General features: G+C 47.9%; 7 protein-coding genes and 2 non-coding genes across 9 annotated transcripts; 3 read left to right on the top strand and 6 right to left on the bottom strand.

Annotated features, from left to right (window-relative positions):
• The first annotated feature begins 92 nt into the window (after nucleotides 1-92).
• BC939DRAFT_467062 (glucose-6-phosphate 1-dehydrogenase) lies at nucleotides 93-3,953 on the top strand. Its single transcript, XM_051557721.1, has 5 exons — nucleotides 93-458; nucleotides 581-1,068; nucleotides 2,533-2,734; nucleotides 2,832-2,908; nucleotides 3,003-3,953. The coding sequence occupies exons 1-5, from the start codon at nucleotides 407-409 to the stop codon at nucleotides 3,738-3,740; spliced, it is 1,557 nt and encodes a 518-aa protein (XP_051407116.1). The 5' UTR covers nucleotides 93-406; the 3' UTR covers nucleotides 3,741-3,953.
• A 1,653-nt stretch (nucleotides 3,954-5,606) lies between these two features.
• BC939DRAFT_481485 (uncharacterized protein) lies at nucleotides 5,607-6,172 on the bottom strand (the record flags this gene model as incomplete). Its single annotated transcript, XM_051559029.1, has 2 exons — nucleotides 5,607-5,846; nucleotides 5,966-6,172. 2 exons carry the CDS (start codon nucleotides 6,170-6,172, stop codon nucleotides 5,607-5,609), a joined length of 447 nt encoding a protein of 148 aa, XP_051407115.1.
• Nucleotides 6,173-10,539: 4,367 nt separating this feature from the next.
• BC939DRAFT_481484 (uncharacterized protein) lies at nucleotides 10,540-11,829 on the top strand (the record flags this gene model as incomplete). Its single annotated transcript, XM_051559028.1, has 1 exon — nucleotides 10,540-11,829. The coding sequence occupies one exon, from the start codon at nucleotides 10,540-10,542 to the stop codon at nucleotides 11,827-11,829; it is 1,290 nt and encodes a 429-aa protein (XP_051407114.1).
• Nucleotides 11,830-11,929: 100 nt separating this feature from the next.
• BC939DRAFT_467056 (beta-lactamase-like protein) lies at nucleotides 11,930-13,785 on the bottom strand. The gene is made up of 5 exons (XM_051557720.1): nucleotides 13,318-13,785; nucleotides 12,990-13,203; nucleotides 12,756-12,904; nucleotides 12,316-12,667; nucleotides 11,930-12,227 (listed from the first exon to the last, which is right to left on the bottom strand). Exons 1-5 carry the CDS (start codon nucleotides 13,666-13,668, stop codon nucleotides 12,070-12,072), a joined length of 1,224 nt encoding a protein of 407 aa, XP_051407113.1. The 5' UTR covers nucleotides 13,669-13,785; the 3' UTR covers nucleotides 11,930-12,069.
• A 1,269-nt stretch (nucleotides 13,786-15,054) lies between these two features.
• On the bottom strand, nucleotides 15,055-16,234 carry BC939DRAFT_467051 (uncharacterized protein; the record flags this gene model as incomplete). Its single annotated transcript, XM_051557719.1, has 3 exons — nucleotides 15,055-15,478; nucleotides 15,701-16,054; nucleotides 16,096-16,234. The coding sequence occupies 3 exons, from the start codon at nucleotides 16,232-16,234 to the stop codon at nucleotides 15,258-15,260; spliced, it is 714 nt and encodes a 237-aa protein (XP_051407112.1). The 3' UTR covers nucleotides 15,055-15,257.
• Nucleotides 16,235-17,427: 1,193 nt separating this feature from the next.
• BC939DRAFT_t170 lies at nucleotides 17,428-17,501 on the bottom strand. The gene has a single exon. It is a non-coding gene; the product is annotated as a tRNA-Val (tRNA).
• Nucleotides 17,502-18,387: 886 nt separating this feature from the next.
• Nucleotides 18,388-18,461, top strand: BC939DRAFT_t172. The gene has a single exon. It is a non-coding gene; the product is annotated as a tRNA-Val (tRNA).
• Nucleotides 18,462-18,676: 215 nt separating this feature from the next.
• Nucleotides 18,677-20,701, bottom strand: BC939DRAFT_467047 (uncharacterized protein). Its single transcript, XM_051557718.1, has one exon. It carries the CDS (start codon nucleotides 20,315-20,317, stop codon nucleotides 18,704-18,706), a length of 1,614 nt encoding a protein of 537 aa, XP_051407111.1. The 5' UTR covers nucleotides 20,318-20,701; the 3' UTR covers nucleotides 18,677-18,703.
• Nucleotides 20,702-21,928: 1,227 nt separating this feature from the next.
• BC939DRAFT_507727 (pyridoxal phosphate-dependent transferase) lies at nucleotides 21,929-23,627 on the bottom strand (the record flags this gene model as incomplete). Its single annotated transcript, XM_051560917.1, has 4 exons — nucleotides 21,929-22,314; nucleotides 22,468-22,621; nucleotides 22,753-23,487; nucleotides 23,586-23,627. 4 exons carry the CDS (start codon nucleotides 23,625-23,627, stop codon nucleotides 21,929-21,931), a joined length of 1,317 nt encoding a protein of 438 aa, XP_051407110.1.
• Between the last annotated feature and the right edge of the window lie 494 nt (nucleotides 23,628-24,121).

Genomic DNA, 24,121 nt, shown 5'->3' with positions numbered 1-24,121 from the left:
AAAAAAAAAAAAAACAGAGTCGTGACTCTGCTTTGAATTTGCAATGGGCATGTGTGATTCATTTTTTTTTTTTTTTTGGCTGCCGTACGACATTCATTATGGTCGAGTAACATTCAAGTAAACGGCTGCGTTATAAGCCCAGTTCTCTTCAGCACCTTGACTTGCTCACTAGCGATCTGATTCGCAATCAACTCAATCTCCCTTCTTCCTCATTCCTTTCTTCGCTTCCCTCTTCCTTTTTCTTCTTTCTTCGTCCTTACTATCCGATTTCACGCTTCTGCCTCGCACCTTATATTTTTTACCTCACAATTTTTTTTGTACTTTTCCACGCTCTGTTCGCTTCGCCGTTCTCTCGCTCTTTCAACACATCCTTCATCTACCATTTCCATTCTACCCACAAGTAACAATGACCACTAGCGTTACAGCCCAGAACGGCCGGCCCGTCTTCACTATTGTAGGCAAGTGAGAGTGTACAGCATCCCCAGTTGATCCGCTGCTGCGCTACTGCACATATTAACAACGGCACGCCTAACATTTATCTCCCTTATCTCCTTTCTCCTTCTTCGATCCCCTTATCCAGTCCTTGGAGCCTCAGGAGATCTGGCCAAGAAAAAGACCTTCCCAGCCCTATTTGGCCTCTTTCTCCATGGCCATATCTCACCAACGACCCGGATCATTGGCTATGCGCGCACCAAGATGGACCGGCCCGATTACCTGAAGCGAATCTCGCAGTATATCAAGAACAAGACCACTCCCAAGGTTAAGGCTGCGCTGGAGCAATTCCTGGACCAGTGCACCTATGTCTCAGGCGTTTATGATCAGGACTCTGGGTTCCAAGATCTGGAGAAGGAGTTACAGCGGGTCGAGAAGGAGATCAAGACGTACGACCGTTTGTTCTACATGGCCTTGCCACCCTCGGTCTTTATCCCTGTTGCGAATGGTCTGAAGAAGAATTGTTATACCACCAAGGGTATCAACCGCCTAATTGTCGAGAAGCCCTTTGGAATGGATCTCGAGAGCTCGCGCACGCTGCAGAAGGCCTTAGGCGCCCTTTACAGGGAGGACGAGGTAAGAGCGAATTCGTGCTGGCATCAGTGGGTTTTGAAGGAATGTGTTGTTGGGAAAAGCAATACTGGCTGGCCTTTTTTTTTTTTTTCTTTTGCTTGCTCTATGCACAAAATATTCTGTTTATTGGATCATTGTTTTCTGCTTTTTTGTTGGGAGTACGCGCACTACAGCACGTTCGTTCATGTTAACGGGGGAAAGTGGGCCAAGCAACCATAAAACAACCCTTCCTTTTGGGCTAATTTTCATTGGATGAGTAATGTGGGGTCACGGCTGGGCGCACAAAAAGGGAGGTAAGCATTTTGAGAAGCACATGGGTGCGAGCTACGCGCTCAGCGATCAGATTTCAAATGGGCAGCCCCAAAAAGTGAGGGAGAGAGGATTGAGCAAAGGGCAGAGCGGGGTCCTTTACCGGCTGAGGACATCGCATCGTAGACGCTTTTGATTCGTTCGCGCTTCGAAAGGGACGATGGGTAATTTTTCGCGTCGGTTCCATTGCGCGCAGAGCAAACGATCGCTGCGTGATAAGAAAGAAAATAGGCGAGATCGATCGTTTTGCGAATTTGAATTTGCTGATTAAGCCCATTGCTGGACGCTTTACTGCGCACCATCCCAATGTACTTTCTTTTTTATCGGCCTATCAGCATCGCGACGACCTGTTGAGGTGGGGCTCCCAGAGAGATCCTCCCCCCACGTCTGACGTGATCCGTCGTGATCAATCTCCACCCTTTCATTCAATCTCCTGGGAGATGGTCGACGTAACCATCATGAATGGATGAGTAGTTTCTTTACTTTCTGGATTTCAATTTTTTTTTTTTTTTTTGTACTCTTCATCTTCTTTCAGTGGGCGTTGCTGGGTTTATGCAAGAGATGGTGGAATGCAATGCGTGAGCCGGTTCACCCAAAAAAGATGTCTGTTTGGATAAAGCGTTGGGTGTTGAGGGTCCTTATTACTGTCATGATTTTACCACCAAAAGCTGTCTTTATTTCCTTGAATTTGATCTGATTGTTCGTTCTTTGGGGGACAAGGTTCAGAATAGTGTTCAGTTGGAACTGTACCTTTATCAGGGCCGCTGAAATCTATTGCGAAGCCATGGCACCTTTGATAAGAGAGCCCTTATTTGGCCTATAACTAGACCACAAGGCGGACGGCCCCACTCTATGGGTTGCGAGCGACGACTATTTGCAGTAGCAGCCGAAGATGGCCTGCAACATTCGGCTCTCCACCTGGCTTATATTTTTTGGGTGGGGGGGTTATAGCTGAAATGAAAAAGATACCATAACTGATTAGGGCGGCAAATGTGATTGGCGCGATTGGAATTTTTTCTCCCCTCAGATAAAGATTCTGAAGACGACATTCGTGCATCCAATACTCACGCATCACAGCACAAGGTTGTGCCAAACGAGCGTGTAGGTATATTAAATAGTAAATGTTAACCATGATTCTACCTACGTGTCCACGTGTAGATCTACCGTATCGACCACTACCTGGGTAAGGAGATGGTCAAGAACATCATGATTCTGCGCTTCACCAACCAGATCTTCGGCTCCTGCTGGGACAAGGACCACATCTCAAACGTCCAGATCACATTCAAGGAAAAGATTGGCACGGAGGGTCGTGGCGGCTACTTTGACGAGTTTGGCATCATGCGCGACGTTATGCAGAACCGTAAGTGCCATTTCTCTTTGTATCCCTTGCAACAGACGGATCCATTATGAAGTGCGATAACTAATTCAATGTTCGCTCTACGCTTTAACCACTACAGATCTCTTCCAGATTCTCTCCTTGATCGCTATGGAGACACCTGCATCTTTGGAGGCCGAGGACATTCGCAATGCTAAGGTAGGCGGGCCCCGCAGGGAAATTTTTTTTTAGTATCTTCGATTCGCTTTGTAATTCGAACATCGCAGCTCACAAAACGTGCACATCTTTGTAGGTCGATGTTCTTCGTGCAATTCCCGAGGTGGTCGAATCTGAGGTTTTGTTGGGCCAGTATGGCAAGTCAGAGGATGGCACTATGCCCTCGTACCTTGATGACGAGACTGTACCCAAGGGCAGCAAGACCGCAACATTTGCGGCGGCTGCCTTCCATATCAATAACCCCCGCTGGGAGGGTGTTCCATTCGTGCTCAAGTGCGGTAAGGCTCTGGACCAGCAGAAGGTCGAGATCCGCATCCAGTTCAAGGACATGGGTAAGAACCTCTTCCAGAAGGATGTTGCTGCGCGTAACGAGCTCGTGATCCGTGTCCAGCCCCAGGAGGCCGTCTATCTGAAGATGACCCAGAAACTCCCCGGTCTCGGTATGGAGACGGTCTTGTCAGAGCTCGATCTGTCGTATGCGTCCAGATTCACAAATCTGTCCGTCCCTGACGCGTATGAGAACCTGATCTTGGACGCCATCATGGGCGAGCAGTCCAACTTTGTCAGGAGTGATGAATTGGATGAGGCTTGGAGGATCTTTACGCCTGTGTTGCACAAGATCGACCGTGGACAGGTCCCTGTGGAGATTTACCCCTATGGCTCCAGGGGTCCCAAGCACCTACCTGATTTCGTTGCCCGATTTGGATTTGAGAGGCATGCACAGACCTACTCTTGGCCAGAGACTTCACAGACGGCTGCTTCCAATGGTTCTCCTCAGCTGGGTGCATCAGCGAGCGCCGACAGCAAATTGTAAAGCAATCTCAGGACGTATTTGCCGACGAGGGGCAAAGGAGGCTGAGTTCTCCAAGGGCGGTTTCTTTTAAGCCATAAAGGACAGCACAATAATAGCGGGGATAGGAAGACAAGGGGTTTATTCGTGCATGTATATATTTTAGGAGCATTTTTTTATCATTCTCATTCCCATTAAGAAACAAAAACGAAATAGACTCACAGAATTGAGTTCAATGGTTGTATTGATTCGTATTGGAATGAAAGGATGTCCAGGTTGTTGTCATGGAGAGTACCGCGATTAGCAACTCGCATAGCATTCCTGGACCATGTCTTCGCAACGATATTTTTTCGCATGCTTCTTTCCGCCGACCATCTTGCACAACGCACCTTGTTTCACACAAAACTCGTTGCAGACTGCGAGATCTGTGATATTGTTCTTCGCTACGCGATCGTAAGAATAGAGGGAGAATCATAAATACCGTTCCTGAATGTGCTTAAAAAGTACTACGCTATACCGCTTATTAAAAAAAAAAAAAGAGCACAGAGCATATCTGGGAGAAGAGCGGTCAGTATTGCCGGTCCTGAGGGCCTGTGCTGCATAGATCAATAGGATCGAGATGCCTGTGAAAAATATGATCTGACATAGAGGACGAACGGTTGACAGAGACGATATTCGGCGGAGATGAAGAGAAGGAGAAAAGACTGGTGGAATGAAAAGTGACCGACTGGGGAACTCAAATAGCGATTCTCAAAACCCCCAGTTACGCTTGTATACCCTTGAACAAGAACGCATTCTAGAGAATTGGTCCCGAGCGTAATTGCAGTTGCATTGTGCTTGCGCATTTTTGAGAATGCAGCTTCACAGACCTAGTGGTTGAGAAACAGCGAGAATAGAAACAGTTGTTAGAAGAAGTAAAGGTGTGTTAAAGTCTAAGTAGACCTAATGAAGATATAGAAAGGGTATCTCTGCTTACAGAACCAACGTCCTCGCGTTGACACTCTCCAAGAGATCTGCTAATATCTCCATTTGTATAACAGAGATTGGCCAGTCCACACTTCCTACCAGTTACAAGGTTGGGTTCGGCACCAGAGTATGTGTAGATGATGCTGGGTTGTTCATATCCGCAGGACGCGTCAAATTGTTTGCTGCACATCCAAATCGCAGTAGAGATAATAGTCAATTTTGCTGATAAACTCGCCCATTTCCAAGTTGACCCCTTATACAGAGAGTAGTAGGCGGTCTTCCATCTCTATAGGGCGATCGTTGAGGATACTGCAACAATAAACTTTGTCATCTGAGTATCTGCACTCCAACTGCGTACGAATAAGTTGGTGTTGAAAAAGCAATAATAGAGTCAATTTGGCATGTTAACTTGCTGGACACATCGTTGCACGGGTGGCGTATTTTCCGTAATTTGTTTCCAACCACAATCGAATAACAGGGGCATAGGTCCACTCTGCATTGCGCAGGCACCTTCGGCATACCATCCTCACATGCGATAGAGCAGTTTGTTGGAATGGTAGCTTTGGATTGATAGAGTATCTGTATGACTCGGGGAGCACGAAGTGCAAGCTTGTCTTGTCCCGGAGAATCAAGAAAATGCTGGTGAGTATGGGATCTGTCACTGACATCTTTCATCTCTTTCAAATAATGTGGCACGCTCCGTACTGCCTTTAAGCCCTCTTTGAAGAGGCGTCTATCAATCCTGCAGTTGACGGTATTATTCTCAAGGATACGAGCTCCGAGATTACAATCGACGAAAGTAAGATTGAACATGCTATCGCACAGATATACGGAATGTTCATTGAACCTGCAGTTATCTGGAAACCGTTGGCAGAAATCTACGGAGACATATGAGAATAGGCACATTGGCACCAGTTGGCTTCGTCAGGTGATTTGTTTGAGGATATGGTCGATGTTCTTCTTGCTGGGCTTTGGACAAAGTGGGTCCATGGAGACGATGTCCAAGAATGCAAGGCTCCGGCTGGATGTATTATTGGTCGGCGGCTTGGGCTTGCTGGGCTTGGGGTTGTTGTTGTTGTTGAGAGCGCAAAGCTGCAGGAAGAAGTCCAGCTGACCGCCAGAGCGAGCCATGGTACCGTTAGAACGGTACACAGCGCCAATGGTCTTATTGTCCCATCAGGATGCTAAACGAGGCTGCAAGGAATGAACGAAACTATAATTTAGAGTTTGGAACGCCCACACACAAGCGCAGGGGCACAGCGTATTTAGCCAAATTTACTTACCAGATCTGGGCTTGGTGCCGTCGTTGGGGTCATTCCTGTACGGATAGTTGTGCTGGTAATCATCACCATCACTACGGCGACGATGTTCGTTGCCGTAATTACCAGAGCGGTAATCACGGTGTTTGGGATTGTGGCCATGCTTGCAGTGCTTTCCATGATTGTTATGGTTGCCATGTTTGCGGTAGTGGACGTGGTGATAATAACCATGATGACCGTGGCGATCGCGGCGATGCGAGGTCAACGCCCCGAGATGGCTTAATCCTTTTTCTTTCTTTGAAGTAATATGGTTGTGGTGTTCGAAGTCTTGACTTTGGACCTGCCCTTGTAAGCGGTACTAGTGAGCGTCCGGAAGAATGCGTTGATCAATCTCTCGTCGCTCAAGAACAGGAGCGTCCACTTTGACCGCAGCTTGGTCGGCGGTCACTAAGGGATCTAGATGCGCAGCGAAAGTAAAGAGCATGAGAGGTGTGATACAGACCAGCCGAAGCGATAAGTGGCCTCGAGGCAACATCAATCCAATGCTCGTTTTTTTTCTTGATCGTAAGGCAGACGAAAATTAACTAGATGAGTTGGAGATTTCTTCACACACGCCTGACTGGAAAGTCCCCACAGTTGATGGGATGTGAAAAAGAAATCGTTGTGCAAATCGACGTGAGTGAGGGAAGAAAAGAGGGGAAAGGATAGGGGCTGGATGCGAGTTAGCTAAAGATTAGAATAAAAGGACATAGTCAGGGGTAGGGAAGATGGTCGTCAGGTAAGTGGAAATATGGTTGTTGCGCGACTTGTCACTGGCACAGGAGTGGAATTGGGGTCTAGTTCAAATAGATAGAAGGAGTAGCTGTGGGCTGCTCTACGAGGGCGTGCGCTTCCTTCTCTTCCTCCCGCCCAGCCATCTTCACCTCAATTCGCGTTGAGCTAGTTTCCGTCTCTGTTTGCTCCTTTCTAAGCTTCTTCGTTCGTTCGAATGAATATAGGGAGCAGCAAGTGCTTTATTTAATATTTTATATTTTATTTTTTCTTCACTCCATATAGCAGCACATAACCCCCAGGAAGGTTTTTCTAGAAATATGGCCACGGGAAACACTAATTGCCGTCATCATCCATCTGTGGTCTCACGATAACCGTTTTATAGCTGAGTGTACTGCTCTCAGTGGTCTGTGAGTCCTGATGCACCGATATAATCTATTGCGACTATGAAAGGCGGGGACACTTAGTCGAACAAGAAGATGATGACACGCGTTGTGATAATGTGCACAGACAGATAAGACAGAACGCATAGCCTCAAGCGCGTCCAACTGGAGTATGCGGAATGGACCATAGCATGAGTCGCAGTGTACCATATTCAGCGCTGCGCCCTTGTATTTGTAATTTCATTTCGAAAGACATCATTGGCTGCCCTATACCCCGACTCAATTTATTGCCTTCCGCCGTGATCCTCTTTCTTTCATGAACCTTGCTCTCTTATCTTATCCTCCTTGTCGTTTTCTTTGCAGCTACCATGTGTGCGCACGAAAGGTGGATCGATTGCCTCGTTTGTCCTGTCTACGATGCATCCTCTCACTTAAACAGGCTGATCCCCAGAGCAAACACCCTTTTCGCTTACTCTGAAACATACGACCATTCTTTATTGTTTGGCTCAGGGCCGATCGTCGGTGGCCTATTGCGGTGATTTCATTGTTATGGTGATTAAAAAAGATGGTTCGTGTGCGAATTAACCTACTGTGGTGCCTAGAATTGCAATTTCAGCATCATTTTGGCGGCAATCTTCCAGAAAATTTAGACCAATCTTCGGACGCGACACCGACTGTTAGGATAATTATGGAGGGGAGGGGAATGTGAAACGTATCCATTCCTGTCAGTACAGTCGAAACTCGTTTATCGGCCGGGTTTTGTTAACAAAACCCGACCGATAAACTTAATTTCAGATTGAATTGACCTCTCTGGGTGGACTATTTTAAAGAGAAAAAATATAGTCACATATTCAGTCACATGCTCTACTGATAACGCGGAATCCTTTATTATTCTCATATCAGTCCTGCAAAGCACGCACCAGTTGCTTCACTGTCCGTCGAATATCCAGCGTATTCTTTGACCTCTGCTTCGGTCTCTGTCTCATTTGCTTGAGGCCTTCGATACTCACAAGGTCTCCGGCCAGATCCTCCAGCGTCTGAGCGGCTATGTCCCATTCCTCGTCTGCGATCGGTGAGCTTGTGTCAGACTGGTCACTTTTTTCTTCATCTGCATTCACCTGCTGTTGCACTTCCTCGGCCAGCTCCTGCATATCCTTCTTTCCTACTACTTGGAAATTCCAATTGTTCTCTATAGTAGCCTCGGCGATCAGACGCTCGAAATGTATCCTCTCCTGCTCTTCGTATTGGTCGTGTCAGGAGTATTGAAGTGTTTGATATTATTCAGCCTGGGTTGGCCGCCATCGCCTGAGCTGCTCACGCATTTCCGTCGGAAGGACTGGCGTTTTGGCGAAGCAGTTTCGCAGCGTTAGAGGCTTCACTCGACTTCATGCATAGGGGATCAATGTCCAAGCGAGTTCGTTGGAGACACATTATTTCTTTTGATAGTTGCGAGCGAGATAGGCTTCATAGCTGAGCATCTCCAGGAAAGCCCGTTTGAAAAGACTAATTACGCCCTCGTCGAGAGGCTGCACTACTGATGTGGTGTTTTTCGGGAGCCGCCGTATGTGAAGATGCTTCCAAGGCGTGTTGGTCCGTAGATCACGCATGTCGATGTTGTTGTGCGCACCTGCGGGGTCAAGAAGGAGAAAGGTTGGCTGCGAGAGATCGCCATCAAACATTCGTAGCCATCCTACGAATACGTCGTTCTTCATCCATCCCTTTCGCCGAATCTTCTTCAAGATTTGGAATACTTGTGCCTAATGTAAAGAGCATCACAGAGTCGTAAAGGTCAAGATGAAATATAAAACACCGATAAATAGGTAACGATTGCAACATAAATCATACGTTCAACGCATTATCGATGACCAACGGCCTCAATGAATCCTTGGTGTCTACCATGGTGAGAGAGGAACCAGAAGCATTAATTCAGAACAGGATGGAGACCCTGCAGCTCCTGTTGGCCTTGGTGCCCGACTTTGACTCTCGAATTGTGTAAGACTTGTTGTCCAGCTCCTGCAAGTAAAAACCAGTCTCGTCGCAGTTGAATATGTTGTCCGGAGTGTATCGGGCGCAATGCTGACGGATGTCGGTAAGCTCTGCTTCAATCGCCTCCAGGTCGACCGATCCTGCCTCTCCATGAAGCTGGCAGTAGGTTATCCCATAGTGTTTCTTGAAGGCGTTAAACTATGAGACTGAAAATGACGACGGTGCCTCAGGCACGGTATGGCCTGAATCGTCCTGCAGATCGACGAGAATCATACCTGCATTCTTGATCATCTTGCCGTTGACAAGGATGTTCTGCTTCCGCTGAACTTGTAGCCACTGATATAGGACCTCCTCGATCAGTATGTTCTTGCGGTTGACGATGTAGTAAGCACCCACAGGGGACACCTTGGCTGCAGCACGTATTTCGTCTTCTCGCTTGAGCATGCGCCTAAAGGTACGTTCCGGAAGACTGGTGCCTATCATAGGCCCGAAGGAGTTGTACGAAAGCTTGATATTGAGGTTTTCCTTCCGATCATGGAGATAATGATGTATTCGACTTGCTTCTTCAGGGTATGAGGGACCCTGGCCATTGGGATCTCGAACTGGTTGGGGTTAGGGAATGCAATGAATGTGGTCATATCTTTGTGCCTGGCACAATCCAAAATCAATCTGTATCTCAGTCGACGAGTGCGCTCGGTATCCTCAAGTTCGCGCTTGGTGTATTTTTGTGATTCTTGGCAGGAGGGTGTACAAGAGTTGGTTTTTGTTTTTTGCTTGACGTCGTTGCCTGGGTCGAGAGCGACCCATATTGTCTTTTTTGGGAGGTTCTTGTAGTCATGGTGTTGAGATGTATAGAATGCAATATGAGAGACGTGTCCATGGAGAGCAAGAAGTACGCTTGCAGCGCAACATGTGACTGAACACGCGACTGTATTTTCGTCTTTAGAATAACCCACTCAGAGAGGTCAATTCAATTTCAAATTTAGTTTGTTGGCCGCGTTTTGTTAAGAAACCCCGACCTAAAAAAACGACTACACTGTATAGGTGGCCAAAAATGGAAACAGGATGGCCTAGAGAGGGCTGGGTCAAGCCTAGGCCATAATTATTTCAATCAGCTACACGATAATTGGCAAGCGAAGAATGAGCTGGCTCCGCGGTCATGTTTAGAGTTCCATGGCAATTTCAGCGGGGATTTTATAGTGGTGCACGCACAATGGCAATTAAAGAGTGCAGGGGGGTGTGGGTATGTGGTGTTTCGTCTTCTTTGTTGGCCGTTAGGCTTACGCCCAAGAGTCTCTACATATAAGCACGCAGCGAGAACAGCTTCCTTCACCCAACGCTCAGTACTCCTTTGCTTCTCCATCCACCTCGCGCCCCGCGCCTCGCGAACCTCATCCATCTCCTCCACCACTACCCCACCCCACACCTCCTCCTAAGCGCTTATACATCCACCATAACATGCACCCTGCTGCCATCCTGATACACGCTGCACTAGTAGCCATCATCCTATTCTGCTCTCTGACCCTCGCCCAAATCCCCACGCGTATAAATATCATTATCAACGCAACACCAAGCGCCACACCTCCGGACAAACCCCTTCATTGGGAGGTCGACTCCTTCCCCTCATCCATCGCACAGCTGAAAGAACCTCTTGATCTCCCCACGCATACAAATGTCACTATCAACGCAACATCAAGCGCCTCACCTCCGGTCGAAATCTTTCATTGGGAGGTCGACTCTTTCCCTTCATCCATCGCACAGCTGAGAAAACCTCTTCATCTGACCAGCTCACTTATACCTGGCAAGAACCCTTTCGACATTGTCGCCGATCCCATCCTAAAGAAATCAAAAGGTCGGGTCCTCCGATCGCTCTACCCAGCACACTCCTATGCCTACTCAGGTGATGAACATGCTGCTTTCACGGCGGAGCCCCTTCCCAAGGAGGCCTTCTCAGGGCCCAAGAGCCGCTACATCCGACTCGAGTACCAAATGCTCTTCAAGCCCGGCTTTAACTGGGTCCTCGGTGGTAAGCTGCCCGGAATCCTTCTCGGAAGCGAGCGAGGATGCAATGCCGGCTGCTCCGGAGGTGGCTCTGCCGATAACTGCTTCTCGACCCGTATGATGTGGCGTCCTGAGGGTGAGGGCGAGCTCTATCTCTATGCTGCCAAATCCGTTTACTTCCCGAAAGAAAAAGCAGAGACTTGTAAGCGAAGTCTGGACAAGAGGTCTCCCAAGGCCCTATTCCTATTGGAGCAGAGAGCCATCAATCCTTACCGAATTCCCGAGGACGAGGACGAGTTCTCAATCGAGAGCAGCTCTTCTGGAATCGTTAAGCGTGCTATGAGCGACGATTGCTTGCAAGGCATGGGCGTCAAGATCAGCCCCGGAGCGCGTAACTTGTGTAACCCAGCCTTTGGAGTCTCGATCGGTCGCGGTGGTTCCTTCAAGTTTAAGGCGGGCACCTGGCACAACATCACTCAAATCGTGCGGCTTAATTCGAAGGGCAAGGCTATCCGCGATGGTTATTTGGCTGTCTATCTAGACAACAAGCCGGTGATCCAGGCGGAAGGTCTGGTACTGCTCAAGAATGGTTACGAACCCAAAAGCAAGACGCAGGATAATATAGTCAAGTTCAAGTTCTCGTCCTTCTTTGGTGGTCACACCGCCAAGTACGCGACTCCAAACGCGCAGTGGATCGCCTGGAAAGGCTTCAAGATGGCTACCAGCGTGAACAACATCTGGAAGTAGATATCCTTCCTCTTATGATCCACCTTATGACCGAGCACCACATAGACGTTCACCTGTATTTATATATTTTGTAATATAGTACCACCATTCATCACCAATAGGCATTTGTACATCATTTTATTTGTATCTGATTTTTTTACCGTCATTCAACTGTGAATGTTTGATAAAGACATGCTTGTTGCCAAAGGACCTCGTCAACGTTCTCTATGCCTAAGTCCTGACTTGGTCACCACCACAAAATTAGGACCCATGGTGGTTGATAAGGAAGTCACTTCCGACTCCTAAAGATACAACCTTGCCAGGCATAGCCTGCTCCAACGCCGCCTTTGCCCTCCAGCCCGAGCAATGCCCTGGGGCCATGAACGACGGATTGAGATCCAACATGTCGCTCACGGTTTCTGTGGCGGTAGAAAATTACGCCACGAGAGCTTGTTAGTCTTGATTGTATCTACCTGAAGGGAACACCATTAAAATATCCATACATACCTTTAATCCTAGTCTCCATAGACAAGCCTGCAAGATGGAACCCACCCACTACAAAATGCAAATCGTTGTTGCCAGCGCCCTTCCCATGTTGAAAAGCGCGTTTCACATCCTGACACACGTTAATCACGCCTGCATGGCTGCAGCCCGTCAAAACGACGATTCCCTTAGACTTCACCCGCGCAACCAAATAGCGCTCGTCCATGATCTCCTGCTCCTGCTTCCACAATTTCGTCTCAACCGACCATCGAGCGTGGTTTGGGAGCCCGGTCTCGTAGGCTGTCATACGCGGGATCACTCCAGAGACTCCAAAGAATCCATCGCAGACTGTATGCGCCTGACTGCTTTGGGAAACCTACGGGACATAGAGCGTTCATGAGACTACTGGAAGACGTGTTTCTGGATAGAGTATGATGCGAATTTGTTGTTTGCGCGCTCTGTACCTTTGCACCAGCATCCTCCAGTTCTTTAAAGGAAGGATCCTTGCCCCAGGCAACATAGTCGAACACGTCCGGTTGCTCATGGGACCCGGATGGCCTTGTGAGGCGAATACCGCGTTCATCTGGCCTGTCAGGATGCAGATCCACCACAACTGTCGTCGCAGATAACATTAGCATAGTTGTGTACCACATTAAAAAAAAAAAAAAAAAAAAAAAAAAAAAAGGTGCTTTGATTACCTGGCGCGAGACCTTGACCCTTACTACGCGCTTCCTGAATCTTATCAACAGCAGTCAGCATGCCCCCAGAATGATCGATATGCCAATGTGAGAGCACAATAACCTCGATCTTCTCAAATTCGACCTCAAGGCGTTTGGCGTTCTCGAGGAAGATAGCCGAGTGTGGACCTGTGTCAAAAAGGACCCTGTGCTCCACATTGTCTTTAGTTCCTGTCTGTTTCCCAGCGAACGAGATAATGGGGGGCGCAGAGTACGACGTCAGCATGAAGTACTGGACATAGTAACAGTATACCAAGAGCTCATTCGGATCTATCGTTGGTATACTTACCAAAAGGATGGAGAGTCCATGCGCTCCACAGCAAACGTCTTGAAAGTGGAAATTAACGGTCCTGAAAGCGCTGTCACTACCATGCGTATGAGAAGGATGCCCATGATGGTCATGCGCGTGAGAAGAGTGCCCGTGATGACCACCCGCATTTGTATCCGATTCGACGGTCGACCTTTCCTTATCAATGTTTCGTTTGTCCTTGAACAGCGTTTGAGCCTGGGTGGTGTGGTTCAACTCCCTAGGACACGAGCTCATAAAGTCGACCTCGTTGTCGACAATAACTGTGAGCCGCAAAGCATCGAGCTCGACGAGGTCTGGGAACGAATTTGCATCTGGCGACGACTGGGTCATGACGAAGAATGAGAGATGAGAGATGAGGATGAGTACTAGCGAGTTGGAGGTTGTGAGAGAATAAAGAAAGCGTGGGAGGATGTTCGTACAGCAAACCAATATGACGTATTTAGCCGCCGTGCGCCTAACTGATGCGCAGTTTGGCGCGTCTCTCTCGCGTGAGCCACTAAACTAGGTAGGGCACTCATCCTAGAACAGGACATCGGCACTACAACACATTCAAATGAAATGACTGTATCTGACGCTCCTATCCAATAGGCATCCTTCTTTCGTTCGTCCATCTGAAATATCCACCGTCCGCCCACGCTATCCAAGCAAAGATTCCTTTTGCACTGGTGCTCAAAGTGAAAGTCCATCTTGCTTCAATATGACGTACTGTTTGACTCCAGAAACCAAAAATTTAGGTACCAACGACCTTAGAATGGTAATCCTTCATTTGTGAGGAGGACGTGAAGACAGAAAGACGAGCACTCCTACCAACAATAGGGAAGAATATAACCTCACCCCCCGTGAGATTTTATTCTTACACCCCCCGTGAGATTATCCAAAGCACATTGTGAAATATTCTTCTCGCACCCTGTTATTATAGCGAAACAAAGATAATCTCACGGGCATCCTTCCTTCATATAAAGGACGCTTTATGATTAGTACCTGGGTTTCTAAGTACTTAAGCACCTGGACACACCTAGTATGACACCCCGTTATCACCGCACTCTGGTAATCAGCAATTTAGTGCATCGCCCAGGTGTGTCAAGAGTGCAAACCTTAGTACATCTCTCTCTCTACCAGTGCGCACTTTTGTACACCTCTCTCTCTATGCCAGCCCGCACTTTTTTTTCCTTTTGCCCCGACCACGCGCCACCGTACCCAATACGTAATTTTTAATAAATTGCTCTTGCTCCTATCACACATCTATTCCCATCACCTCAATTCGTTTAAGGATCCGGATCTTTTTGGCCATCGCTTCCTTGATATAGGCTGTAGTTCAGCTCCGTTCTCTGATACCAGGTGTGTTACACTCTTGACACACCTGGGCGACGCACTAAATTGCTGATTACCAGTAGTGCGGTGATCTCGTCGCTGGAGAATCTACCCCTTTGTCCAATCCAATAAGAGGCAGGATTGAACCAGATTCCACTCCGAAGTTGAATGACAAGGTGCTATGGAAAAGAGAAAACAGACAGTCGTTTGTGATCATATTGGAGTAGTACTTTACGACTCAAAATCACTATCGTGGATCTTTGCAAAGGTTTAACGCTAGATCTAGTATGCTTTGGTGTCGTCAGTGCTTCGCCCAGTTTCTACAATATTCCAGTGCACTGTTGACACCGATGCAACTAGTATATAAACCCTATCTACACATAGAACCACATAGCAGCATTCGCCCAATAAAATACCCTATTCACTCTAGATCCTTCGACACCCCAGATACTCCAATCATTTGCAAGCATGCCGACGCGTAGGGAGTTACCTAGCCTTCACTGTCGTGGAAAATGATAAGCAAGACGAGACCATGCGCTTTCTCGTCTATACATCTGCCCAATTTTTATACCGATCTACACTCGCTCCACCAAACCGCCATTTTTATTTTACTTATTTTCAGTTGGAGACATACGACTAGGGGGCCTGAATGTTCCAAAGTGAGGGGCGTCAGAGCACGTTCTCTTTCTACTTGTAGAAACCGGACTGGAAGGTCCGGTGTCAGAAACAAAAGTAGAAGCAGCTTGCACCTGCCCTCGACCTGCTGCAGTCTGGGCAATAGAGCTCAGGATCCATTGCTCCATGGCTGTGAACAGCGTGCGTTGTTCCTCTTAAAACGCCATGATTTGCATGCGCTGTGCATGTTGCTGTTGAGTATTTGCAATGCCCAAGCCCTGTATGAACTCTCGGATAGTTATACCAACCACTCTTCTTAAATTAAATGTCATTGAAGTAGCCGAAGTGTCGTTAGTGTTGAATATGAGTGCATTGCTGCCGCTAAACGCTTCATCGCCTTTGTCGTTCTCCCCATCAACCTCGTCATCGGATATACCTGAGGCATTGACGACCTCCAAATCATCAGGGAGAACTTGAGCGCTGTCAATAAGTTGAAGCCTTGGAACGTTGGTCGGAATGTTGGAATGGGCGCAGACCCGCTTGTAATGCTTGCTCAGGCTATCCCTTGTCAGGAATGGCTTTCTGCAGACGCAGACGAAAACCATGCTTCTATTCTCGCGCCTTTCAAATTGGACGAACACATTTAAAAGGACGTTTTTCACTTGAACTGGCACTGTTGAGTGCGACCGAATCAAATGATTTTTTCCTGACTTGGTCAATGGCACAGGTCTGTCCTCGTCCCTGACCGGGAGACCCTGTTCAATGCGGTGTTCCTGTGTCTGGATTGCCGCTTTCTTGTCCAGCAGTCCCTGGAACAGTTGCAGAATGTACATTCGTTTCTCTGTGCCTTGATCATTGTAGTTAGCGTAGCGTGTAGTGGAATGCTGGCGAGGAAGGTAATTTGCAACAGTGATGCTGGTTGTAGAGTGTTAGAGTGTGCACAGAGAAAAGGTTGCGAGAAAGAGCGCATTTCACCGTGTCCTTCATCTTGCATAGAGTATATAACTCGCCTCATAGTCTACAAATTCTCTTCTTGACCATATCCCCATAGCCAGGCAATCCCCTGCAACGGCCATGTTGTGTCATTCTCTCTGCTCGTCCTTTTGCTCGTCCTTGTGTCTATGCCGCACTCCTGTACGCCCATCTGCAGCTCGTCCTCTTTTCTTTTTCGAAATGTGCAAGGCTGTTTGTATGCAATGCTAGACTTTAAGTCAGGATGATTAGGGGTTGTCTTATGTAGAAAGAAAAGAAGAGAGATATTGCTAAATCACGATGGGTAATCAACGGTCATAAGCATCAGCAGCATCAGCAACACCACATATTCATCAGAGTCCGTTATACAAGGCTATAGTCTATGGTCTATCCAGACTGGGTATCCGGAGAATGCCCTGAGGTACGCCTTACTCATAGACTAGATACTCATAAACAATTGCTATCAGTAAGCTCTTGATGCTCACCTTGTGCATTGTCCAAAGCGCCATTGCAATTGAGGAACATTTGGAGGTACCACCACGCGTTCGCTTTTTCAACCTTCTTCCATGATGAACTGAGAAGTGCATCTGGACTTAACTCACATATTTGACGCTCCAGAACTAGGAACTAGGGAGATTCATTCAATTGGACTGTAAACGTTGGATTATTTTTCGATGCACAGGACAAGAGCGACGCGTATGGCACTGCACGAAAGGTCGTTTGTAGCAACTGGCTTCTGAATAATATCTCTGATTGACTAGCAGCCTCACTGCCTACCGTGGCAAGAGGCAACAGGATAACACCTATATTTGAAGCAACAACCTCTCAATCTCGCTGAAACGGAGACAGGGGCTCATGGAGCTACAGGACGCGTCTGGCAACGAAGCAGGTCTTGGTTCGCGACCATCCAAAGGATTCCATCCTGCTGAAACAGACCTTGAACAATAAACGAGTGTTTTTTTTTTAAAAAAAAAGAGGCCTCACAGACTATCCCCGTGAGAATATAGCGCTCACCTCCCCGTGAACAAAAAAATGCTGCTCACACCCTGTGAGATGACAAAACGAGGGATAATCTCACGGAGGGTGTGAGAATAAGATCTCACAGGGGAGTGAGATTATATTCTTCCAAACGATGAGGGTGCGGGACAGCACTCTGAGGGGGACGCAGGAGGCAGGGACGGGGTGCAAAAGTGCTGAAACCAGGGTTCGAACCTGGGACCTTGCCTTAGTGAGAGGCATGTGATAACCAACTACACCATTCCAGCGATAGAGGTCGTATTTGACGAACAATGCGGAAAGCCAATTATACTCGGTTATCATACTTCGACCTTCGACCCCATTTTGGCTCCATTTTGGCCCCCGCGCGTTGGTTTCGCGGTCGAATTGGTATCCAAGGCCTCCCTTGGTGTCCTCTCGAGGCTCTGAGTGGATAAGAGAGCCAGACAATTTGCTCCGCACTGGAACGTGGCGTAAAAACCGTGATAAATGGGTCAATCACCCACGACTGCTGTCTATCTGAACAAATTCGTATAGAAGAAATCCACAGGTTAGTACCTCACAAATTATATAGGGTAGAGCACGCGTTTTTGTTTAAAGGCAGATCTAATCTTTTTTTTTTTTTTTTTTTTTTTAAGAAACTGCAAGTTAATGCGTTACTCATCATAGTAGTGATCTAGAGTACATATACTCTTGGAAAGGAGCGAAAGCATGAGTGCTGCAGCCAGTTCATGGTAAGATGGTTTTCCAAAAAGTGCTACAGTAATACATCGCCCGTCGCAAAACAATCAAACAAAAAAAAAAAACAAAAAGATTAGATCTGCCTTTAAACAAAAACGCGTGCTCTACCCTATATAATTTGTGAGGTACTAACCTGTGGATTTCTTCTATACGAATTTGTTCAGATAGACAGCAGTCGTGGGTGATTGACCCATTTATCACGGTTTTTACGCCACGTTCCAGTGCGGAGCAAATTGTCTGGCTCTCTTATCCACTCAGAGCCTCGAGAGGACACCAAGGGAGGCCTTGGATACCAATTCGACCGCGAAACCAACGCGCGGGGGCCAAAATGGAGCCAAAATGGGGTCGAAGGTCGAAGTATGATAACCGAGTATAATTGGCTTTCCGCATTGTTCGTCAAATACGACCTCTATCGCTGGAATGGTGTAGTTGGTTATCACATGCCTCTCACTAAGGCAAGGTCCCAGGTTCGAACCCTGGTTTCAGCACTTTTGCACCCCGTCCCTGCCTCCTGCGTCCCCCTCAGAGTGCTGTCCCGCACCTTCTACCGTTGTTGGGAGTGCTCGTCTTTCTATCTTCATGTCCTCACAAATGAAGGATTACCATCCCAGCTGCTTGGGAAGATTTCAGCCTTGAAAACTTTTTCGGTACCTGGAAATTTTCCCTTCATTAGACAACTGATCGTATTCGAAATTGGTATTATGTTTTTTTTTTATTAAATGCAAAGGGCTTAGAGCGCCCCGCGCTCTACCCAGAATACCTTCGAAAAGCCCGTGTACCGATGAATGTTGCCCCCCTTGAACAGATCCATCTCGACTCTGGCACGCAAATAGACCCTCTTCTTGGGGCTAGCGCTCATCATGATCGCTGTCGGACGCAGATACATGAACCGGATATCACTCGGCAAGTTACCCACCGCAATGTCGTATCTCTTTGCAGTGAATGCATCCTCGACATAAACATTGACTACGCCCGTCAATCCTTTAGCGTCCTGTGGGAACTCCCAGCCAAAGACATAGGGTGCTCCTACAAAGAAGCGTTCTTTGTTATCGATCCAATGTGTGATCGCGATCATGCCTGCATCGATCACCTTGATCGGCGGGTTATAGCCTGGATCATCCGCGTGATCCTGCCAAAGCTGGACATCCTCGTCGTTTTCGAAATGGTCTGGGTCCATGATGTGATCTCCGTGATGGTGCATCTCCTCGTCCTCGTCCCCCTCGCCCTCCTCGTCCTCGTCCTCGGATTCTAAATCTTGGTAATCATGACCCATGTGCCCTATATCCGTAGAGTTACTCTCCATAAACACGCTCTCATCCTCTCCGCTTTCCATTTGTTCTGGTGCAGGGGTATCAGTGACATCGTCATCGTCACCATTGAGTTCCGAAAACAGGTCATCCTCATCATCGGTATCATCAACGTCGTCCTCGTCCTTATCCTCCTCGCTCTCGGTCCCTTGATTTTGGTCGACGCCTTGGGTGTGGTCCCCGAAGTGAGTGATTTTCGTATCCTTCTTCGACAATTCCTCCGTGGTCTCGTCAACACCTGGGATTGGCGAAGACAAATCTGCCGGAGCTAACAGCGTCCGCTGGTCCCGCACGTGGTCCTTTTGAATCTCAATCGGAAAGACGCTCATCTGCGCCAGTATCTTGTTCGTCCTACCCTCATACGCTGTGAAATAGAGTCGAGCCAACGATCGGATATTCTTGGGCGGTTGCGTTGGTGAAGGTGCGTCTGTTGTCGTGTCATCCGGAGCTGCTACTGCCGATGGCCTTGCTATCGATGGAGCGTCTTCGTATATGTCTTGTTCGGGAGTTGTCTGTTCATTTTCCAACACGACCTTGGCGTCGCCCTCCTGTTCATGGATCAATTGGTCCCTCGAGATCAGATCATAAGGTACCACAAAATCCAGGACCCGAGTCATCGCGTCAACGTAACGCAGAATGGGCCGCCGTGTGATTTTCTTTGCCTCTGGGTTTGTTTCTACTTCCACTGGGATCAAGGTGATGTCGAAGGTTGCACCTGGTGGAAGTGATAGGTCAGCCCAGCTGAAGCTCTGAATAGTGCCGGATATCCAGACATCGTGAGGCTCTGGATTGAAGATCTCGAAGCTATATTGCGGCTTTTTCCCTGTGGCATTGGGTTTCTTGGGCGCATTGGGGGTGAGAGGATCGGCCCGGCGATAAAGATCGTCCTGACCCCTTGATTGTAAGACGGGTATTGAGTGTACAGGGGTTGAAACGACCAGAATCAAGGCCAGGATTGCTGCCACCCATGGAAGGATATGGGCGATATGCTTTCGAGATACCCCTGTCGACCACATGCTAAGCCGTGGGGTTGTCATAAATAATTAGGATGAAATAAATTGACGTGAAGAACAAGCTAAACGTGGGGAGGAGGTAGGATGGCAGCGGGGGAGGTATGATAGTGGCGGAACAAAGAAGCGTTCTAATATCGGAAATGATGATGGTAATAGAAATATGAATAAAAATAGGCGGAAAACAAGTTTTTTTCTTTTTTGTTCTTGGACAGTGGGCGTCAGGAGGGGTGTGGGTGTGGGTGTGGATGAAGACGAAGATGAGGGAAAAGGGGATGGAGGATGGGAGATGATGAAGGATGACCGAGATGAAGAAGAGGGTGGCAGGGATGAAAGTGGATGGAGGAAGGAGAATAAGAGCAATAGAGCAAAACGTGCAATCCATTTGGGATGGGTCCACTGCAGCTGTCCATGTTATTTTTACTCTATGCTCATGCTATTTCTCGGGCTCATAGCAACAATAAACGTCCACTCGACAACCCCAAAGGAAAAACTCCTTTTCACCCGGCATCTGTATACTAATATACTAATTATCTGGCGCTGCTATGACAACTAAGGCGGAGATTTCATCCCTGAGCTTGGATTCCTCGATCCTCGCTTACCCTGCCCTCAATTTGGCTCAGCCCTGTTTTACCAGCCATGTCCATTTTTCTGAGGAGAATATTAAATTTATTATGAATGCGTGCATACATGTGGATATGCGATTCCCAATAGCTTTGTATGTGGAGGCGATGTCCAAGTACACGCATGCCTGCTATAAAAAGGAAACGCTGCATGAATCCTTCTGCCAAAACATGGTCCTATAGACGAATATGGACAACGTTACTTATCGAGGTGCTTGAATCGGATTCGATACAAAAAGAAACCCAGAGTTTACAACGGTCATCATGCGCAGCATTTTCAGCCAACTCTTAGTTGGATTCATTGGGAGACGCTGGTCCATGTTCTGATCCTTTGCCTCGAGTTTTGATGAGACAGTTCACGTACGTGAGCAAGTTCTCCTACTTATCTCACGGTATGAAAGACTCTGGAGAACGAAGTCATCAAAGTAATTGAGCGAGTCAAAGAAGCTGCTGGTGCTGTTGTATAAAAAAAAAAAACGCATTATGGTGTTCTACAGAAGAAAATTCTTGAATACGGTTGGTTGAGTAGTAAAAGACGTAATACCAGGCGCATACAATCTTTTGATATTTCGAATGCACTCGCGGTGTCCTTGACGTGTCTTTTTATCGCCATTATTCGCGTGGCAATTGATGGCTTGGAGTGTGAATGTGCGCGTATGCTTGGTCCTTGGCTTAATTGATCCCCCCCTCCCCATTAGGTATATAGGACACCCTACGCTCCTGCGCTTGAAGAATAAAAGCAAAGGATGAGTCCTGCTTGATGTGATTCGTTCGAGGAGGGATAGTCCAGCAACCTTTTACCCGTTTGAGAGGTTTCAGAGATGGACAAGCCTTTCTTTTTTTGAAAGCGTGAGAAAACTACCGAATAAGGAAATAGGACGGCGTGCAGCAACATTCACCCACCCCCTTTTCATTCTCCCACAAGGACAAATACACCAGGATGTAGTCTGAACGTAGTCTAGATGAAACCAAGGCGAATTTATTGAAATGTAATATATATATTTGTGTATGTATCCTATGCCTCGACATTCATGGTCTTGTCCTCAAACGCCTCGATTGCCCGCTTCAAGATCGCCACTCCCTGGTCAATCTCTGCCTTCGAAATATTCAATGCTGGCACAAACCGAACCGTGTTGTTTGCAGCCGTGATGATCAACAGACCACGTTCCCGCGCAAGGTTGACCAAGGGTGCAGGGTCGACCTTGAACTCGAGACCCAAGATCATGCCCTTCGCACGAACCTCCTTGACCAAGGGCGAAGAAATCGATTCCAGCTGTTCCCGGAAATGGTCGCCGTTCTTGCGCACATTGTCCAGGAATTCCGGGGTGCTGATGCGGCGGAAAACGCTTGAGGCGACAGCGCAGCCCAGAGGGTTACCACCAAAGGTCGTTCCATGATCACCTGTTTGGGAGAAAACGGTAAAAAAAAGTCGTGATAATGGAAAGGTAGATGAGTGAGTCAGTTAGTCCGGGCTCAGCCTGGGAATTTACTCGGGCGAGTGTTTGCAGAAGGGTACAAAAGAGGGCGTGGGGGTAGACAATCAAGACCACCTACCAATAACAATCTTTTCGGCAACCTTGTCCGTGATCATGATGGCTCCGATAGGAAAGCCGTTGGCCAAGGGTTTGGCCATCGTCAGCATGTCTGGGGCACAATCGGCTGAGAAGTTCTGATGGGCCCACAGCTTTCCAGTACGTCCCAAACCACACTAGAGGAGATTCAGAAGAAATAAGGTCGTTAGATGCGGTTTTTTTTTTTTTTTTTTTTTTGTTCCTGGGGAACGAAGAATGAGAAAGAAAAAAAAAAAAGCAAGATACATCTCGTCGTCCATCCTTTTACCTGAATCTCATCAAAGATCAACATGGCTCCAACTTCGTCACAACGAGTCCTCAGCTTCTTCAGGAATGCCTCGGACGCGACGTTGATACCGCCCTCTCCCTGGACTGGCTCCACAATCACCGCACAGGTCTCATCGGTCACATACTGATCGACAGCCTCGACATCGTCGTAGGGTGCATGCGTGAATCCAGGTACCAGAGGCAAGAACGGCTTTTGGTACTTGGGATTGGGCGTCGCCGACAATGCTCCCATGGAGCGACCATGGAATCCGTTCTTGAACGAAACCACTCCGAACTTGTTGTTCTCCTGACCAGGCTTGGCCGTCATTTTTGCAACCTTGCGCGCAAACTTCAATGCACCCTCATTGGCCTCCGTGCCCGAGTTCGAAAAGAAGATCTTACTGGCCTGGAAGCCACCCGAGGCACGGGTAGCCTCGATCAATTGCTCAGCCAGCTCTCCTGCGGGGACGTTATAATACAGGTTGCTGAGATGGACGACCTGTTTGGCCTGATCAAACAGGACCCGAGCGACCTCAGGGTCGGAGTGACCCAAGGCATTGACGGCAATTCCGGCGGTGAAATCGAGGTATTCACGATGGCCGACGTCGTAGAGGTAAGAGCCCTTGCCGTGGGTGAAGACTACGGGAGGGCGGCCGTAGGTCGTGAGGGTGTATTTGGCGTGCTTGTCGATAATGTCAAGGGTCTTTGGATCCGCATCCACATCGGCGTGGCTCAACTGGAGGGAGACAAGCAGTGATCGGTACCATGACAGTGAGCGATTTTCCATTCAATTGATGGACAAGGATTAATAAAAGCCAGATAGAGACCACTTACAGCATGATTCTGGATGGGAGTAGCGGCAGCCTTGGCACTCATGGCGCGGCACTAATGTTCACAATGTTCAATAGAGGATAATTGAGTATGTTTTGCATGGGTGCTCAGTTTAATAGGTGATGGGTGATGGGTGATGGGTGATAAGGAGACGGTGAATAGTGGCGAGGTGCTCAGGTACGGCCTGATCAGGTGTCTTACAGCCATGGCAGTAGCCCTAGATTGGTGCTGGACGAGCAGGGACCTGGATGTCCTGAGAAGAGAATGGCGCAACATCGAATGGACGAGAGTGAGGGATGAGAAGCGATGTGGAGAGTGAGAGACGAGGAGGAGGAGGTTGAGGAAAGTAAGCAATTTTATTTGTGGACAGGCGAGAAAGTGCGGGGCAGCCTTGGATGAAGATTGTCCGTCTGATTGTGTGTGCACGAAGCGTGACTCAAGTGGCATCGCCAGGCATGAAAGGTGACTGTGAAGAGGACTTTGAACCTTACGGCCCTGCGTTGGCCATGCCATGCAATTACACTGATATGTTACAAGAA

This window comes from Gamsiella multidivaricata (genome assembly GCF_025024155.1).
Source record: "Gamsiella multidivaricata strain RSA 2152 chromosome Unknown BC939scaffold_104, whole genome shotgun sequence".
NCBI lineage: Eukaryota > Fungi > Mortierellomycota > Mortierellomycetes > Mortierellales > Mortierellaceae > Gamsiella > Gamsiella multidivaricata.
The sequence above is the reverse complement of the archived record's forward strand: the minus strand, read 5'-3'. Positions and strand labels throughout refer to the sequence as shown.